Raw genomic sequence first — 20114 nt, forward strand, 5'->3', positions numbered from 1 at the left:
CCTCATCCCCGGAATCAACCTAGTGAACCTTTTCTGAACTGCCTCCAAAGCAAGTATATCCTTTCTTAATTATGGAAACCAAAACTGTACGCAGTATTCCAGGTGTGGCTTCACCAATACACTGTATAACTGTAGCAAGACTTCCCTACTTTTATACTCCATCCCCTTTGCAATAAAGGCCAAGATTCCATTGGCCTTCCTGATCACTTGCTGTATTCAGGAAGGCCAATATATTCAGGAGGAAATTGCTGGTTAAGGAGGAAATTAAGGCAATAGTTTGGAAGGACATCAGCTTGGATGATGTGGAATCTATATGGGTAGAGCTGCAGAATACCAAAGGGCAAAAAACGTTAGTGGGAGTTGTGTACAGACCTCCAAACAGTAGTAGTGATGTTGGGGAGGGCATCAAACAGGAAATTAGGGGTGTGTGCAATAAAGGTGCAGCAGTTATAATGGGTGACTTTAATATGCACATAGATTGGGTTAACCAAACTGGAAGCAATACGGTGGAGGAGGATTTCCTGGAGTGCATAAGGGATGTTTTTTTAGACCAATATGTCGAGGAACCAACTAGGGGGGGGGGGGGCCATCTTAGACTGGGTGTTGTGTAATGAGAGAGGATTAATTAACAATCTCGTTGTGATAGACCTCTTGGGGAAGAGTGACCATAATATGGTGGAATTCTTAATTAGGATGGAGAATGAAACAGTTAATTCAGAGACCATGGTCCAGAACTTAAAGAAGGGTAACTTTGAAGGTATGAGGCGTGAATTGGCTCGGATAGATTGGCGAATGATACTGAAGGGGTTGACTGTGGATGGGCAATGGCAGACATTTAGAGACCGCATGGATGAACTACAACAATTGTACATTCCTGTCTGGCGTAAAAATAAAAAAGGGAAGATGGCTCAACCGTGGCTATCAAGGGAAATCAGGGATAGTATTAAAGCCAAGGAAGTGGCATACAAATTGGCCAGAAATAGCAGCGAACCCGGGGACTGGGAGAAATTTAGAACTCAGCAGAGGAGGACAAAGGGTTTGATTAGGGCAGGGAAAATGGAGTACGAGAAGAAGCTTGCAGGGAACATTAAGACGGATTGCAAAAGTTTCTATAGATATGTAAAGAGAAAAACATTAGTAAAGACAAACGTAGGTCCCCTGCAGTCAGAATCAGGGGAAGTCATAACGGGGAACAAAGAAATGGCGGACCAATTGAACAAGTACTTTGGTTCGGTATTCACTGAGGAGGACACAAACAACCTTCCGGATATAAAAGGAGCCGGAGGGTCTAGTAAGGAGGAGGAACTGAGGGAAATCCTTATTAGTCGGGAAATTGTGTTGGGGAAATTGATGGGATTGAAGGCCGATAAATCCCCAGGGCCTGATGGTCTGCATCCCAGAGTACTTAAGGAGGTGGCCTTGGAAATAGTGGATGCATTGACAGTCATTTTCCAACATTCCATTGACTCTGGATCAGTTCCTATCGAGTGGAGGGTAGCCAATGTAACCCCACTTTTTAAAAAAGGAGGGAGAGTGATAACAGGGAATTATAGACCGGTCAGCCTGACATCGGTAGTGGGTAAAATGATGGAATCAATTATTAAGGATGTCACAGCAGCTCATTTGGAAAGAGGTGATATGATAGGTCCAAGTCAGCATGGATTTGTGAAAGGGAAATCATGCTTGACAAATCTTCTGGAATTTTTTGAGGATGTTTCCAGTAGAGTGGACAAGGGAGAACCAGTTGATGTGGTATATTTGGACTTTCAGAAGGCTTTCGACAAGGTCCCACACAAGAGATTAATGTGCAAAGTTAAAGCACATGGGATTGGGGGTAGTGTGCTGACATGGATTGATAACTGGTTGTCAGACAGGAAGCAAAGAGTAGGAGTAAATGGGGACTTTTCAGAATGGCAGGCAGTGACTAGTGGGGTACCGCAAGGTTCTGTGCTGGGGCCCCAGCTGTTTACACTGTATATTAATGATTTAGATGAGGGGATTAAATGTAGTATCTCCAAATTTGCGGACGACACTAAGTTGGGTGGCAGTGTGAGCTGCGAGGAGGATGCTATGAGGCTGCAGAGCGACTTGGATAGGTTAGGTGAGTGGGCAAATGCATGGCAGATGAAGTATAATGTGGATAAATGTGAGGTTATCCACTTTGGTGGTAAAAACAGAGAGACAGACTATTATCTGAATGGTGACAGATTAGGAAAAGGGGAGGTGCAACGAGACCTGGGTGTCATGGTACATCAGTCATTGAAGGTTGGCATGCAGGTACAGCAGGCGGTTAAGAAAGCAAATGGCATGTTGGCCTTCATAGCGAGGGGATTTGAGTACAGGGGCAGGGAGGTGTTGCTACAGTTGTACAGGGCCTTGGTGAGGCCACACCTGGAGTATTGTGTACAGTTTTGGTCTCCTAACCTGAGGAAGGACATTCTTGCTATTGAGGGAGTGCAGCGAAGGTTCACCAGACTGATTCCCGGGATGGCGGGACTGACCTATCAAGAAAGATTGGATCAACTGGGCTTGTATTCACTGGAGTTCAGAAGAATGAGAGGGGACCTCATAGAAACGTTTAAAATTCTGACGGGGTTAGACAGGTTAGATGCAGGAAGAATGTTCCCAATGTTGGGGAAGTCCAGAACCAGGGGACACAGTCTAAGGATAAGGGCTAAGCCAGTTAGGACCGAGATGAGGAGGAATTTCTTCACCCAGAGAATGGTGAACCTGTGGAATTCTCTACCACAGAAAGTTGTTGAGGCCAATTCACTAAATATATTCAAAAAGGAGTTAGATGAAGTCCTTACTACTAGGGGAATCAAGGGGTATGGTGAGAAAGCAGGAGTGGGGTACTGAAGTTGCATGTTCAGCCATGAACTCATTGAATGGCGGTGCAGGCTAAAGGGCCGAATGGCATACTCCTGCACCTATTTTCTATGTTTCTATGTTTCTATATACCTGCATACTAACCTTTTATGTTTCATGCGCAAGTACCTCCAGGTCCCGCAGTACTGCAGCACTTTGCAATTTTTCTCCATTTAAATAATAACTTGCTCTTTGATTCTTTCTGCCTAAGTGCATAACCTCACACTTTCCAACATTATAGTTCATCTGCCAAATTTTTGCCCACTCACTTAGCCTGTCTATGGCCTTTTGCAGATTTTTTGTGTCCTCCTCACACATTGCTTTTCCTCCCATCTTTGTATCGTCAGCAAACTTGGCTACGTTGCACTCGGTCCCTTATTCCAAGTCATTAATATAGATTGTAAATAATTGGGGTCCCAGCACTGATCCCTGCGGCAACCCACTAATTACTGATTGCCAACCCGAGAATGAACCATTTATTCCGACTCTCTGTTTTCTGTTAGTTAGCCAATCTTCTATCCATGCTAATATATTACCCCCAACCCCATGAACTTTTATCTTGTGCGGTAACCTTTTATGAGGCATCTTGGCAAATGTCTTCTGGAAGTCCAAATACACCACATCCACTGGTTCCCCTTTATCCACCCTGTTCGTTACATCCTCAAAGAATTCCAGCAAATTTGTCAAACATAATTTCCTTCTCATAAAACCATGCTGACTCTGCTTGACTGAATTATGCTTTTCCAAATGTCCTGCTACTGCTTCCTTAATAATGGACTCGAGCATTTTCCCAGCCCCAGATGTTAGGCTAACTGGTCTATAATTTCCTGCTTTTTGTCTGCCCCCTTTTTAAAATAAGGGCGTTACATTTGCAGTTTTCCAATCTGCTGGGACCTCGCCAGAATCCATGGAATTTTGGTAAATTACATCCAATGCATCCACTACCCCTGCCGCTACTTCTCTTAAGACCCCAGGTCCAGGGGATTTATCTGCCTTTAGACCCATTATCTTACTGAGTACCACCTCCTTAGTAATTGTGATTGTGTTAAGTTCCTCTCCCCTATAGCCCCTTGACTATCCACCGTTGGGAGATTATTCGTGTCCTCTATCGTAAAGTACTTTTGAGGTGCCATCACTGTTGTAATGTCGGAAACCCGGCAGCCAATTTGTAACAGCGAGTTCCCACAAACAGCTGTGTGATAATGACCAGATAATCTGTTTTAATGAAGTTGTTTGAGGGATAAATATTGTCCAGGACTCCGGGGATAACTCCCCTGCTCTTCTTCGAAATAATGAGATCATTTACGTCCATCTAAGTGAGCATGAGATGGGGCCTCGGCTTAATGTTCATCCGAAAGATGGCACCCCCAACAGTGCAGCACTCCTTCAGTACTGGATTGAAGTGTCAGCCTAGATTTTAGTTCTCAAGTCTCTGGAGTTGGATTTGAATCCACAACCTTGTGATTCCCTGGGCAAAAGAAGTAAAACAATCAGCCAAGGCTCCAGCCCCTGGTTAAAATCCAGTCACCCACTGATGTGTGGGCATCAGGCAAGAACAGGATTGAGGGTTGGCAGTCATGCCTCCCACAGTCAAACAGCCAATCTATGCTCACACATAAAGAATGGCCACCAAGCAGGAAGAATACCCCAGCAGGAAGCAACATCATCGGACATGTAGAGGAAAGAATCAGGGAAAGAATAAAATAGCTCAGTGAAATATCGTAACATAGGCAGGCTGAAAGATTGCAGGAAAATGGGGAAATAAGGGAAGCTGGATTGCCATGTGCTTACTCCCTCCCGGAATCTCAACTCAACCTGACTATATTGAGGCATAACAGCACCTTTTATAGGTGGACCGTATACCAGCAGAATGAAAACTGTTTCATATAATACTGTAACATGGCTATTGTGGAGAGGTATGTGTTACACTTTGGTCCTTCCCATTATGTTCCTCTTCTGGACTCTGTGTTGCCAGTTTAAGGTGAGTGAGCAATTGGCTCCCCGGTGTGTACACTCTGGACTGGCAGTCAGGAGCTGAGTGACTTTGGCCTCGTTATGATGTCTCCCCCCAACCCGCCCATTGATTTTCCCTCCCTCTTTTGCCTTTGTTCCGTGCCTCAAGCCTGGCTGCGATCAGGAGGGATCAAAGCTCTCCAAGTGAACACACACAGATAGTGTGGGACGAAGAGAAAAATAAGCAGATAGCGCAGGAAAACAGAGAAAGGAAGCTCTGCGGATCTGACATTATGCCAGCCAGTGCGGTTTATGTTTCTGCGCAGTCACCACTATAGGCCTAACTTTGTCTTGTATGCATTGTGGCTCTGAGGTAGAATGTTTGTTTGTGCACGTTGTGCCTCTCCCTCAGTGCCACCTGCATACTTGCATTCTAAAGAAAAATAAGTAGGAAATGACTGTGTCGCTCCCCTGTCCAATTGTCCTTCTCCCTACTCACTCCTGAATTCTTCCCCTGGTTTAATCTGTGTTTCCTTTACATTCCCAGCCTGGCCTTGTCTCTGTCTCTTCCCACCCCGCTGGCTCAGCTGTCCCCCGCTTGCCCTGCCATCTCATTGCCCATCCCAGCGCTTTCAGTAGTTGGGTGATGGGAACCCCCAGTCCTGCAGCTAACGAGGTGAGGACGCAGTGTCCTGGGGTCCAGTTCAGTTTGTTACCATCATTATCATCATACTTACTGGGAAGTTAGAAAGAAAGAAAGACGCATTTATATAGCGCCTTTCACGATCACTGGACATCTCAAAGCGCTTTACAGCCAATGACGTACTTTTGGAGTGTAGTCACTGTTGTAATGTGAGAAACACGGCAGTCAATTTGTGCACAGCAAGCTCCCACAAACAGCAATGTGATAATGACCAGATAATCTGTTTTTTTGTTATGTTGATTGAGGGATAAATATTGGCTAGGACACCGTTGGTGTAATAGTAGGTCACTGGCAGTGACTGCCCTTCCCAATCCCAAACATATACACACAGGCTACCTCACACATTCAATGTGACCCCGATCACATACACACAGGCTATCTCACACATTCAATGTGACCCTGATCATACACACAGGATTTCTCACACGTTCAATGTGACCCCGATCACATACACACAGGCTACCTCACACGTTCAATGTGACCCTGATCACATACACACAGGCTATCTCACACATTCAATGTGACCCTGATCATACACACAGGATTTCTCACACGTTCAATGTGACCCCGATCACATACACACAGGCTACCTCACACATTCATTGTCACACATGCAGGCTGTTCAACACATACACACATAAGTTGTTACACACACCTACACACATATTCAGACACACTACATCACCAACACTTTGGCCTTTTGTTGAGATGCCCCATCCCTAATTACTAGTATAGTATTAGGCAGTCCCTCGTATCGAGGATGACCCGCTTCCACACCAAAAAATGGATGAGTTCACAAGTGTATCAATGAGGGACCTGACATTCTAGGTCTCGAACTACATATGGAAGGGTGGAAGATGCCTGTGCGTGGATTCTTTTATTGTGGGGTGGCCGTTGCACACCAGCCACCACATGGGCTTGACAGAGCTCGGTCTTGATCCAGTGGCAAGCGTGCACTAGCTGATGCACGGACCTAGTGCACAAACATATCGCAGTGTGTGCTGGCCCGTGCTGCCCCTGGGGCCTCGTCTCTTCTGGGCCCTGTGTAATAACAAAGACACAGTCTAGTGTAATGGGAAAAGGGAATGTATCAGCCTTGCTCACTGGTAGCACTCTCGTCCCTGAGTCATGGGTTCAATTCCCACTCCAGAGATTCGAGCACATATTTAGGCTGAGACTTGCGGTGTCTAATTACTAAAACAGCAATTAGTAGCAAAAACAAACTTGTGTTATGGGACGGTAATTGTGACCAGCACAAGACGACTCCGCCTTTAGCCAACCTGCACTATATAAGAGCTAATTCCCTGTTTAGCGATTCTCAGCAGCATGGACCTTTCTACCTTACGATTCGTAGCCACAGGATCAGCCAATACCATCGCATGTACCTATCCTAAGAGATACCTTCAGAATGAAGTGAAACAGGCTCGGCCCTCTCCTAGGCCCGCAGCCAGGCTGTGTGTTGTTATGTCTGGCCTGTCGATCACTAGCCACCTTGCCAGGGTGAGAGGAAGGAGGTGTGTGAGCAGCTCAGACAGCAGTACTCAACTTGGGGAGTAAAAAGAGTAAAGAATTAACATGCTAAGAGATAGAGTGAAAGGGAGGACAATAAACTGACATTGTGAGGCCCAGTTGTTCATAACTGCACATTAATCTCAACTGTTAGGAAGACAGTCAGAAAAGAAAGAACTTACAATGGGCTAGAAATTGGTCTTTTGGTGATAGCGGATTTTTTCTGGCATTTTTCGCCAAAATTATCGTTAAAAAAACATTATTTTTTAAAGGGGTAAAATTGGCAACAAAATGCGTCTGACGGTAAAAATCGGCGTTGCACGAGGATTCGTGGTAGAAACCATGGTCCTCGCCAACTTTAGCCCGAGGTGCATTACCGCTAAATAGACAGGCCCTGGGAGGAGGGAAAACACAAAAGAAAATTGCAAAAAAGAAAAAAGAAAAAAAAAATCACAAAACATTCACCCTTATCTAGTGAATCGCTGAAAAAGAATTAAAAAATAAAAACTTTAACTTACTTTTTCTTCATACTTACCGCTGTTCCTGGGGTTGCAACACAGGCTTTTCTCAGGCATTTTCCCCTAACTACGGGTGCTCCAAACAACCAATTTTAAGTGGGCACATTTTTTTTTGGTGTTGTACGCCAGCGGTATATCAAAATCGCCGGCGGCAACTTTGGCCAATTTAGGTGAGCACCTTTTACCGTCAAATAAGGCAAAATATCACCGAAAAAATGGGCGCAAGGATGGTCAATTTTTAGTCCAATATATAGTCTTTACCGCACAGAAACAGGCCATTCGGCCCAACTGATCCACACAAGCCTCCTCCCACCCTACTTCATCTAACCCTATCTGCTTACCCTTCTAGATGTACTTATATAGCATCCTTTCATGACATCCCACATAAAGCCTCACAGCCAATGAAGGCATTTTAAAGTGCATTGTTGCTATGTAAGCAAACATGGCAACTAAATTGCACATGACACAGTCCCAGAAACAATAATTGAAATGAATAACTAGATAATCTGTTTTTCGTGGTGTTTCTTGAAGGAGGACTACTTACATCATTATTTTAAATGTCTACCCAAAATAAAAGTAGCCATCCCCCCCCATCCCCTGTCGCTCTGTAGGTCCAAGGGAGGGAAGAAAAGATGGAGAGATAGAAGAGAAGATGGAGGGAAAGATAAGATTTTTAAAAAATCCATTCCCAGGATGTGGGCACAGCATTTATTGCCCATCCCTAATCGCCCTCGGGAAGCTGGTTGTGAGCTGCCTTCTTGAATACAATGGAGTGGCTTGCCAGGCCATTTCAGAGGGCAGTTCAGAGTCAACCACATTGCTGTGGGTCTGGAGTCACATATAGGCTAGGCCAGATAATTCTTTCGGGCTGTTAAAAGGGCCCCTTTAAAGTCCGAGAGAGGGAAGAAAAGATGGAGAGATAGAAGAAAAGATGGAGGGGCAAGATAAGATGGATGCAAAGATAAGATGCAGAGGGGTACGAGAAGGGAAAAGAGGATGGAGAGGGTAGAAAAGAAGGCGAGGAAGAGGGTAAGAGGGGTGTAATGTCACAGGTTTGTATCGCTGTTGCATTGTGAGTGGCTTAGCCAGTCACGTGATGTTCACAAGACTCAATAAAACCCCAGCCATTTGGGTTCAGGGGATGAGTCAGGTGGTTGTGAGCCTGGTGGCTGAACTGGTAATGTGTAGTGTGATTGTTAAACCTTTGCTAATAAACCAACTAGTTCTTAATAGCAATGTATTGCTATGAATTCTTAAGCAAAGAACCCATGAGGCAAATACATTACAGGGGCAAGAGAATAGAGACAGGGAGAAAGGAAAATAGGATAGAGAGAGGACGATGAGATGGAGAGGAAGGGAGAAAGAAAATGTGGAAGAGAAAGTAGAGGGGGAAGAGGATGGCAGAATAGATAAACTGTTCAGGCAGAGGCGAGTCTAGGAAGTAATGTTGCTGAGACTGCCCCTTGAAATGGAAAAGAGGCTCCACTTTATATAAATGTGTGTTAAAGAGTGCAACTAATGCTGGTCTAACTGCCAGTGGGTGTATTTTAGGTGTAAAATCCAGAAATGTGATCAGTGTGTGCAGTGAGGGTCCTGCTGGGCAGTGTAACCATGGCGACACTCACATGAAGGATGCGCCGGTCCTGCTCGCTGCTGGTCAAGGCCTTCTGCAGCTGAATCGCCTTCTCCTGGAGCGCAGAGACACCGGCCGTCCTGTCGGTCAGCAGCAGGGACAGGCTCTGCACTTTGTCCTTCAGCTGGCCCTCTCCCTCCTCCGATTTGGCAAGGGAGGAATTCAGCCGGTCCGCCGTCAGCTGCAGGCTGTTGGCCTTGGTCTGGCAGTCGGCCACCTGCCTCTGCAGGGCTTCCCTGCGGTCCTGCAGCACCTGGATCTCGGTCTCCCGGTCACTATTCACCAGCTTCATTCTCTGCAGCTCTCCCTCCAGCGAGCGGCGAGACAGCTCCAGCTTGGTGTTGCGGCTCTCGGCGATGTCCAGGATCTCCTTCAGTTTGCGCCTCTCGTTCTCCAGCTTGGCCTCGTTCGCTTTCATTTTGCTCATTTTGTCCTGTAGTTGGAAACACAAACAGTGAAGGTCGTGATTGGAGGCACAGTACTGCTTTTCACCTCTTGCGCTTTACCTTAGTGTCAGCCGTGGCTCAGTGGGCAGCACTCTTGCCTCTGAGTCAGCAGGTTGTAGGTTCAAGTCCCACTCCAGGGACTTGAGCACATAATCTAGTCTGACACTCCCAGTGCAGTGCTGTAGAAGTGCTGCACTGTTGGAGGTGCTGTCTTTCAGATGAGGATATTAAACCAAGGCTTGTCTGCCCTCTCAGATGCCCTCACAATCTCAGCATACCCCATGGCACTTTACAGCCAATTAAATCCTTTCACTTTTGTAATGTAGGAAACACGGCAGCAGTGTTGCCCTGGTCAATCTTTGATCCTCAACCAACATCACCAAAACAGATTATCTAGTCACTATCACTGTTTGAAAGAAAGACTTGAATTTATAGAATGCCTTTCATGACCACCAGACGTCTCAAAGCGATTTGCAACCAGTTAAGTATTTTTGAGTGGAGTCACTGCTGTATTCAACAAAACGAGGCAGCCAATTTGTGCACAGCAAGTTCCCACAAACAGCAATGTGATAATGACCAGATAATCTGTTTTTTGTTATGTTGATTGAGGGATAAATCTTGGCCAAGACACTGGGGATAACTACCCTGCTCTTTTTCGAAATAGTGCCATGGGATCTTTATGTCCACTTGAGAGAGCAGGCGGTTTAACGACTCATCCGAAAGTCGGCACCTCCAACAGTGCAGCACTCCCTCAGCATGGCACTGGAGAGTCAGCCTGGGTTTTTTTTTGTACTCAAGTCCCTGGAGTGGGAACTTGCTGCCGTGTTTCCTACATTACAACAGTGACAGGACCTCATTGGCTGTAATGTGCCATGGGATGTCCTGAGATCGTGAAAGGCGCTATAGAAATGCATGTTCTTTATTTCTTTCCTACTTCTTTCTGTCGTGTTACGGACTCGGTTAAGTGTAAGGGAATAAAGGAGAAATTCTCTGCTTTCCTACTCCCTGAAAGTTAAAGAATGAAAAATCACGGGCGCGCTTATGCAGTCTGTTGACCTGCACTCTCGGCAGGCATGGGTCAGCAAGGGGAACACTGAAAATTTCCCCCTAAAACTTATAAAAGGAGGAAGCTTCCTTGGTGCCTCAGTTGGTAAACCCATTACTTGGGATCGCACTGAGCCCAACAGAGCAGATGGTGGATCCTCGGAACATAGGACTGGGAGTAGGTCATTCATCCCCTCAAGCCTTTTCCACCATTTAATCAGGTTATGGCTGATCTGTCCCTCAACTCCATTTACCTGCCTTGTTTCGATATCCCTTGATACCCTTACCCAATAAAAATCTATCGATCTCGGTCCTGAATATTTCAATTGACCGATTTGTACTGAGTTAATGAATCTCAGCTGGATTGGCAGTTGGGACCAATACAATTAGCCTCAGCCCCCTGGGCTAAGGAAGAAGCAAATCACTCAGGATTCCTGTTCCTGATCGCTATCTGGTGACCTCTACTGGCTATGTGGGCATCTCAGTTGAGGACAGTATTGGTTCTCTACATGGCTGAATACCCTGCTGCCACTCACTGTCAAAGCTGACATCCAAATCTCTGTTGCCCGTATCCTAACTCGCACCAAGTCCCCTTCACCCATCACCCTTGTGCTCGCTGACCCCATGTCCTAACTCGCACCAAGTCCCGTTCACCCATCACCCCTGTGCTCGCTGACCTACAATGGCTCCCGGTCCAACAACGCCTCGAATTTAAAATTCTCAACCTTGTATTCCGATCCCTCCATGGCCTCACCCCTTCCTACACTTCTCCAGCACTTCAACCCTCTGAGAACTCTGCATTCCTCCAATGCTGGCCTGACATGCCTCCCCGATTTCCTTCCCCCCCACCATTGGCACCCATGCCTTCTGCTGCCTAGGCCCTAAGCTCTAGGATTCCCTCTCTAACCTCTCCATCTCACTAACTTTCTCTCCTCCTTTAAGGTGCTCCTTAACACATGCCTCTTTGACCGAGTTTTTGATCACCTATCCTAATATCGCTTTATGTGGCTCGCAGTCAATTTTTGTCTGATTACACTCCAGTGAAGCACCTTGGGACATTCTACTATGTTAAAGGTGCTATATTCATGCAAGTTGTTACTAAAGTAATGGCACGTATAATGTATGCATCTGTGAGTATGAAAGAAAGAAAGACTTGGATTTATATAGTGCCTTTCATGACCATTGGATGTCTCAAAGCACTTTACAGCCAATGAAGTAGTTTTGGAGTGTAGTCACTGTTGTAATGTGGGAAACGCGGCAGCCATAGCGTGCTCACAGGTTTGTATCACTGTTGCGTTGAGAGTGGCTTAGCCAGTCACGTGATGTTCACAAGACTCAATAAAACCCCAGCCAGTTGGGTTCAGGGGATCCACGATGTGGATGAACTATTAATGTGTAGTGTGATTGTTAAATCTTTGCTAATAAACCAACTAGTTCCTAATAGCAATGTGTTGCTATGAATTCTTCAGCAAAGGACCCACGAAGCAAATACATTACAGCGAGGTACCACAGACTTGCTGGCTAAGTCATCAAAGGCCTGGGACCTTGTTGGTCTGTAAGGCTCAGTAACATACCAGACACTCCATTTATTCACTGAGCCACCAGGAGCTGACTACAACCTCGCAGTAGCCCGACAAATAGCTTCCTTCTCACTATAACCACGCGCCCACATCCTCTCCTCATACTCCAGACCGCACTCTGCCCGTACAATCAGTAGTGCTCCACACAATCTTCCTACCCGTGGGCATTCATTGCAGGCGGGCTTGACTGCACCCACGCAGGGCTCCTTATCAATGCCGCATGGTGGGCCAACCATATTTCACAGATGTGCCCCCAGCCCAGGAGGCTGTCTCTCTCGCTGTAACCGCTTGCTGTCTGCCAGACCTCCCCCCCAGCACTCAATGCCAAGAGAAATATTAGATTATTCTCCTGGACTGCAGCCAGTGCACTCCAGATGCTAGCCAGCCAACTCTGGAATTTCCAGCACTGCCAAGTGCAGTCTGGGGGTTCCCTTGGATTCTGGGAGCCGCCGTCTCTTCCTTTAAGGACGTCCCATCTAATCCTCGTATTAACTGGAATGCGATGGCCTCGGATGTCCTAAACTCCCAGAATTTCCCGTGCTTCTTTTCCCTTGTTTTTCAACAATATCTTGCAAATTAGTATTGCAGCCGAGGGCACTGGAGCAAGCTTCTATTCATCTTTAGACTGAAGGACAGGGCTCCAGTGTTTCGATGGATTTGGTCCGAATGTTACACCTTGGGTCACAGAGGGTCCTGTCCGATCCAGACAGTCTATTCCTTATTTTTGTAAGGCTGGGCAATTTTCTAAACTTTGTTTTTCTTATTTCCCCACTGCCTCCCCCCCAGCCCCCCTTCTCTCCCCTCCCCCCGCGCCCCCCCCCCCCCAATTCCTTGATCGGTTAGGCAAAAAGACTCTCTCTTTCCCCCTCATTGCAATTTTCTTCCCTACTCTCCTTAAGATGACACTTGCTGGGAGTAGGGGTTTCGTGGATATCAGGCGGGATTTGGTACCTCATCCAAGTGACCCGGAAATTGAATGTCAGTCGGATAGGCAGTCCTGGAGGGCATCATCGCTGAGCTAGATGCTGCTTTCACCCAATGTCCACATGGATGTTGCTGGGTATCCCATCCGTAACCTCAGGGCCACGTAGACCAATCATAGCGCCCCTGCTGACTTCACTTCAAAAGTACTTCAATGACTGTAAAGTGCTTTGGGATGTCCTGAGGTCATGAGGGGTGCTATATAAATGCCAGTTCTTTCTTTTTTACTGCCATCGTGGATGAAATCAACGAAATAGTACCATGGGATCTTTTACGTCCACCTGAGGGGGCAAACAGGGCCTCGGTTTAACGTCTCATCTGAAAGACAGCACCTCTGACAGTGCAGCACTCTATCAGTACTACTGGAGTGTCAGTCTAGATGTTTGTGCTAAAGTCTCTGCTCTGGAGTGGGACTTGAACCCACAACCTTCTGAGCAAGCAGTTCTCTTTTAATCGGAGTGGTGGTTAAAGGTGGTCACTGGCTTTGTTGAGCTGGTGTGATGGCAGGGGCTAGTGATCAGCTGTGGCTCAGAAGGTTGTGGGTTCAAGTCCCACTCCAGAGCAGAGACTTGAGCACAAACATCTAGACTGACACTCCAGTAGTACTGAGAGAGTGCTGCACTGTCAGAGGTGCTGTCTTTCAGATGAGATGTTAAACTGAGGCCCTGTTTGCTCCCTCAGGCGGGAAAAGATCCCATGGTACTATTTCGAAGAAGAGCAGGGGAGTTATCCCTGGTGTCCTGGCCAATATTTATCCCTCAATCAATCACTAAAAACAGATTATCTGGTCATTATCACATTGCAGTCTGTGGGAGCTTGCTGTGCGCACATTGGCTGCCGCGTTTCCCACATTATAACAGTGATTACACTCCAAAAAGTTCTTCATTGGCTGTAAAGCACTTTGGGACATCTGGTGATCGTGAAAGGCGCTATATAAATGCAAGTCTTTCTTTCTTGACGTGGTTGGATGGTAATTGGAGATGTCAGGCACTGCCAACACTCTGTGCTGGGGTTACAGGGAAGAGGTGCTGAGTGGGGAACATATGTTTATTTTTGAGACACATTCAGATAGGATGCTCAAAGGGGGTGTTCTTGGGCACCAGTGGGCAACTGACCAAAAATACAAATGGGCTTCAGTAATCCTGGGCTATGAAGGGTGGGGGGCGGGGGGGGGGGGATCAGCCAGGGCACCTGCTAACGGCTAAGCTCTGCCAGAAAATGCACAGACGGGGATGGCGAGTGTGGACGGGGCCAGGCTCACCTGTCATGATTGAATATGTGGTCTCTCGGCTCACAGTTGGGGGCAACTGGTGCCCGTGGAATGGCGCAGTGGCCAGAACAAGTTGCTCAGCTTGAGGGTGTAATGTGTGCACTTGTGAGTATGCTCACAGGTTTGTAGAGCTGTTGAGTTGGGAGTCACTTAGACAGTCACGTGATGTTCACAAGACTCAATAAAACCCCAGCCAGTTGGGTTCAGGGGATCCCCGATGAGGCAGGTGGTTGTGAGCCTGCTGGATGAACTGGTAATGTGTAGTGTGATTGTTAAACCTTTGCTAATAAACCAACTAGTTCTTAATGTGTTGCTATGAATTCTTAAGCAAAGAACCCATGAAGCAAATACATTACAGGGCGGAAGTAAAGATGAGACAAATCAAATATGTCCAGCTCACTCACCTGAAGACCCAACACAAACTGTACACATAAACATAGTACGATATATTGCAACATTATACAGCCCCTTTAAGACAGTGTAACACACCACCTTAATGCTGTTATTGAGGCAGAGCTGGGCCTGGCCTCACAGTATCCGCACGCACTACCAATCTGGCAGACACTCCATCTCTCACCTCCTCTCGTTAACTAAAACAGAAACCAGACAAAGCCAAGCAGTCTGGACCCCAGCACTGGGGGAGCTCGTTTCAGACAAGCAGAGCATGTGTTCTGGGCTGGCAGCTTCAGGAGAATTTGTTCATGAGTCAAAATTTGTCGTTTTCATCGAATTTCATATAATCTTGGTTTACACGTTTATGGTTAAATGCTATGTGATCTATTATAATTGCAGGGTTGAGCACCTCCTTGGCTCAGAAAGGAAATGCATTTCTCATTATAGTATTGTGAGCCGCCCAGGTCAGATTCCAGGCCTGATCCCAGCTTAGCCTCAGAACTGGGATCCCGGGGCAGGAGAGGAATGACACAAAGTTCCAACTCAAGTGACCCATGTGGGAAATGTTGGTTGAGGATGAAATCAGACTCTGCTGTGAGTCCCTCCACAGTCTAATAGCCTGCCTACCTTCACTGCCTCGACTCACACATGAAGAGTGGTCATTGTGTCAGCCATGGCTCAGTGGTAGCACTCTCGCCTCAGTCAGAAGGCCCACTCCTGAGACTTGAGTTGGAGGTGCCGTCTTTCGGATGGGACGTTAAACCGAGGCCCCTTTGCCCTCTCAGATGGACATTCTCCCTAGTGTCCTATTTGTTGTAGTATCACTAAAACAAATTATCTGGTCATTATCACATTGCTGTTTGTGGCACCTTGCTGTGCGCAAATTGGCTGCCGTGTTTCTAATATTACAACAGTGACTACACTTCAAAAGTAGTTCATTGGCTGTAAAGCGCTTTGGGATGTCCTGAAACGTGCTAAAGAAATGCAAGTCTTTCTTTCTTTAGAAGAGGTGCCCATACCCCAGCATCAGGAGAGGAGTGAAAATAAAAGTGGAAACCAGTGTGGTGTAACAATTCCCGTAAGAAATGGGTGCTGGGTGACTGGATCGCTCATGGTAAACCTTACTTGCGTGGTTCTCCGGTCACTGTCAGCTGACTGGATGGTCCTCTCTAGTGTCGCAATCTTATCGAGCAGCGTTTTGCGTTCTCGCTCATTGCGACGGATCGCCTCTTCCTGCAGTGCAAGTGCAGTTTGGGCACTGGTCAGTCGCCCATCAATACCCCGCTTACCTAGAAACACAGAGGGTCATCCAGAGTCAGTGCCTTCCTCAACAACCTCTCGAGTCTTCCACTGATACTGGCACCTGAGCTCAGTGAAGCAGGAGCTTGGGTCAGTGAACTTTGGCTTTGTTCGCACTGTCCATCCTTTCTGGTCAGAATCAGGCTGGAGGGACCAGAGGAACAGGAGTAGGCCATTCAGCCCTTGAGCCTGTTCCACCATTCATGTCGATCATGGCTGGTTTCCATCTACCCATCTTGGTTCCCTTACTACCCTTTCCAAATTCTCAATAGCTTTTTTGGGAGAGAGAGTGTTCCAGATTTCCACTACTGGAGACTGGGAGTCTTACAGGAAAATGGCTGCCCACAATGGAGTCAGGAGTAAGCCATCCGTAAAAACTCTTTATAAAGAGAACAGGCACACATTGCCTGAGCTTGCACTCACTGGGATGGACTAGGTTGGTGCATTTAGAAGGGATGAGCTTTTCAAACAATTTCAAGCCTGAAGTAATCTAAATTAAAGGTGATTTGGATAAATTTGTATTGGGATAACCTGCTCCTTTTAATAAAATGGATGCCTTTCATGCTGGAACCCTGCCGCTGTGACAATGATAGTTTGGGAGCACTATAGTTATCCCCAGCTGCCCCATGATGTCCTAGTTGAAACGTTTGCAGCATCTGGGAAAATGACCTGGCTTGTCTCCAGGGAGAGAGCACGGCCAAACTAAGGATCTAAGAGGAATGTTCAGGAAACCCTATAAACCCTATTATTGTTGAGCAACTAACGCCTTTCAATTTGGAAACAATCCCTTAAAATGGACTACACCCGGTGCACTGGGTCAGACACCGTGCTTTCAACTCTGGGTTCAAATCTGGTCCACGCGGACCCTCCTTCCTCTGCTGACGAGCAGTCCTGTATGAAATGAGTGTGGGGCGGTCTCAATCCAGTTCCTCATGGTGCAAGGGAACACAGCACAAACTACCCCCTAATTGGCACTAAATTGTCAGACTCACTCAGAGAGGCCAGGGGATGGTGGCTGTGGAAAATGGAAAGTTTCACACTGATGCAGAATGGGGGCATTCTTGTAAGGTCAGTGTAGAGAAGGGGCTGAAATTGCCCCCTGCCTGAAACGGGGCGCACTGACCGATTTTTAAGGGTTCTGTCCGCCTCAATGCATGGGGCGGACAACCCGGAGATTTTCAGCTCTATGAATTTTTTTTTGAATTGGGACGGAAGTGCAGGTGGGTCGGAGCGACCGTCGCTCCGAGTAATCAGCGCCGCTGACGTGTCACAGCGTCCCTCCCTTTCAGTTAAAGGGGAGGGACACTGCGAACTCTGCAGCCACTTTAGTGGCAAACACTGGGCCACCAGGGAGAATTTTGGCTGGGCCAGCGGCCCGGTACCCAAGAGGGGGTGCCGGGCGACCTGTTGGCGCCCCGGCCGAACCCGTGGCCGCCATTGTCGGGCCGGCCTGGCAGTCAGCCGACAATTAAAATAAAATTTTAAAACCCTTTAAGGGTGGATGCGCCGCCCAGCCACAAGGAGGTTCCCGCCGGGAAAAGCTGTCGGGGGCGACCATTGGTGGCGCCACTCCCGCAGGGCAATTTCCCATGGGTGTCGGAAAGGGGGTCACCGCCGGTCCATAAAGGGTTGGCGCGTGCACGACACGGCGGGAAAACGGGCGGGACGGTCCCATACAACGAAAAACAAATAAAGGAGGGCAATTTACAAAATGGCGGCCCCTCGCGCCAACTGAGCGGTGAGTCCTTACCGACCCGCGGCATGGCTCTTATAGAAAGGCGCAATTTCGGCCCCTTCCTCTCTGGCAGTGTTTGATGGGACACTCTAGTGGGTACATAAGCCTGTATCTAACCTGTGCACTACCTGATCTGGCAGTGTTTGATGAGATAGTGTAGAAGAAGTGTTACTCTGTATCCGACTTGGCAGTGTTTGAAAGGACAGTGTAGTGGGAGCGTTACCCTGTATCTAAGCCGGCCCACAAGCGAGGCAGGTCGGGTCCATAAAAGGAGCGGAGGTGCGGTGGCATGCCACTGTAAGGTGCAGCGCGAGCTGGTCCGGGAGGGCGACGGCTGTGACGAGGGCGAATGGATTGGATGTCACATAACCCAGGTCGGTGATTGGAGCGTGGGCAGGTACAGCGGGAGCGGCGAGGGCGGGGCAAAGGAGCGGCGAGAGATTGCAGAGCGATGTGATTGGGGCCCAGGAGAGGCGCGAGTTGGGGGCCCAGAAGAGACGAGGGCCCGGGGCAGCACGGGCCAGCCCACACTGTGATATGTGTGCGCACTAGGTCTGTGCAGCAGAGCTGGTCTCCAGTCACCTTGGTTAACCCTTGCCACTGGACCAAGACCTAGCTCTGTCAAGCCCGTGTGGTGGCTGGTGTACAACGGCCATCACACGTTAAAAAAATCCACACACAGGCATCTTCCACCCTTCAATATGTAGTTCGGGACTGGAATATTAGGTCCTTCATTGAAACACCTGTGAACTCATCCCTTTTTGCTGGAAGCAAGTCATCCTCGATACGCGGGACTGCCTAAGAAGAAGATCTAAGCCGTGCTGTATCTGACCTGGCAGTGTTTGAAAGGACAGTGTAGTGGGAGCTTTACCCTTTATCTAGGCCGTGCTGTACCTGACTTGGCAGTGTTTGAAAGGACAGTGTAGTGGGAGCTTTACACTGTATCTAGGCCGTGCTGTACCTGACCTAGCAGTGTTTGAAAGGACAGTGTAGTGGGAGCCTTACACTGTATCTAGGCCGTGCTGTACCTAACCTGGCCGTGTTTGAAAGGACAGTGTAGTGGGAGCCTTACACTGTATCTAGGCCGTGCTGTACCTAACCTGGCAGTGTTTGAAAGGACAGTGTAGTGGGAGCCTTACACTGTATCTAGGCCGTGCTGTACCTAACCTGGCAGTGTTTGAAAGGACAGTGTAGTGGGAGCCTTACACTGTATCTAGGCCGTGCTGTACCTAACCTAGCAGTGTTTGAAAGGACAGTGTAGTGGGAGCCTTACACTGTATCTAGGCCGTGCTGTACCTAACCTGGCAGTGTTTGAAAGGACAGTGTAGTGGGAGCCTTACACTGTATCTAGGCCGTGCTGTACCTAACCTAGCAGTGTTTGAAAGGACAGTGTAGTGGGAGCCTTACACTGTATCTAGGCCGTGCTGTACCTAACCTGGCAGTGTTTGAAAGGACAGTGTAGTGGGAGCCTTACACTGTATCTAGGCCGTGCTGTACCTAACTTGGCAGTGTTTGAAAGGACAGTGTAGTGGGAGTGTTACCCTGTATCTAGGCCGTGCAGTACCTAACCTGGCAGTGTTTGAAAGGACAGTGTAGTGGGAGTGTTACCCTGTATCTGGGCCGTGCAGTACCTAACCTGGCAGTGTTTGAAAGGACAGTGTAGAGGGAGTGTTACCCTGTATCTAGGCCGTGCAGTACCTAACCTGGCAGTGTTTGAAAGGACAGTGTAGTGGGAGCGTTACCCTTTTTCTAGGCCGTGCTGCTGCCACAGAGTGCCCGAAATGGGTAAATGTTCCATTCTCCACTATTGCCAGCCCTCACCTGGATAAGCTCCCGGTCAGCATTTGTTCAGTGTATCACAAATTGCAGCTCCTATATCAGAGGTGCAGGCAACATGACTTAGGCTACCCCCTCCCTCCAAAAAACCACAATCAGAGATTGTGTGACCGACCTTCTACACATTCAGCCAATGATCTCTGCAGCTGCTGTAAGCGACTATTGACATTGTCCCGGTCGGACTCCATCTCTCCCAGCTGTCTGCTCAGACTAGAGCCCTGAATGCGTGCTTCATCCTGAGGGGAAAGATGGCAGAATTACCTGACGAGAACACGTGCTGAGGGTATCCCCTCAGGAAAGAGGAGCACTAAATAAACAAAAGATGATTGCGTTTGACTATTACAAT

At 47.7% G+C, this 20114-nt stretch overlaps 1 protein-coding gene across 1 annotated transcript in view; it reads right to left on the bottom strand.

Moving 5' to 3' along the window:
* LOC139229064 (rootletin-like) overlaps positions 1-20114 on the bottom strand; it is a 165186-nt gene that overhangs the window by 20558 nt on the left and 124514 nt on the right. Inside the window, exons 29-31 of the mRNA XM_070860722.1 lie at positions 19884-20004; positions 16024-16187; positions 9177-9617 (exon numbers count right to left, since the gene is read on the bottom strand). Of these exons, the coding sequence (XP_070716823.1) occupies positions 9177-9617; positions 16024-16187; positions 19884-20004 (726 nt within the window). The remainder of the gene's footprint in view (positions 1-9176; positions 9618-16023; positions 16188-19883; positions 20005-20114) is intronic.

The sequence above is a fragment of the Pristiophorus japonicus genome, chromosome 18 (assembly GCF_044704955.1).
Source record: "Pristiophorus japonicus isolate sPriJap1 chromosome 18, sPriJap1.hap1, whole genome shotgun sequence".
NCBI classification, from domain to species: Eukaryota; Metazoa; Chordata; class Chondrichthyes; family Pristiophoridae; genus Pristiophorus; species Pristiophorus japonicus.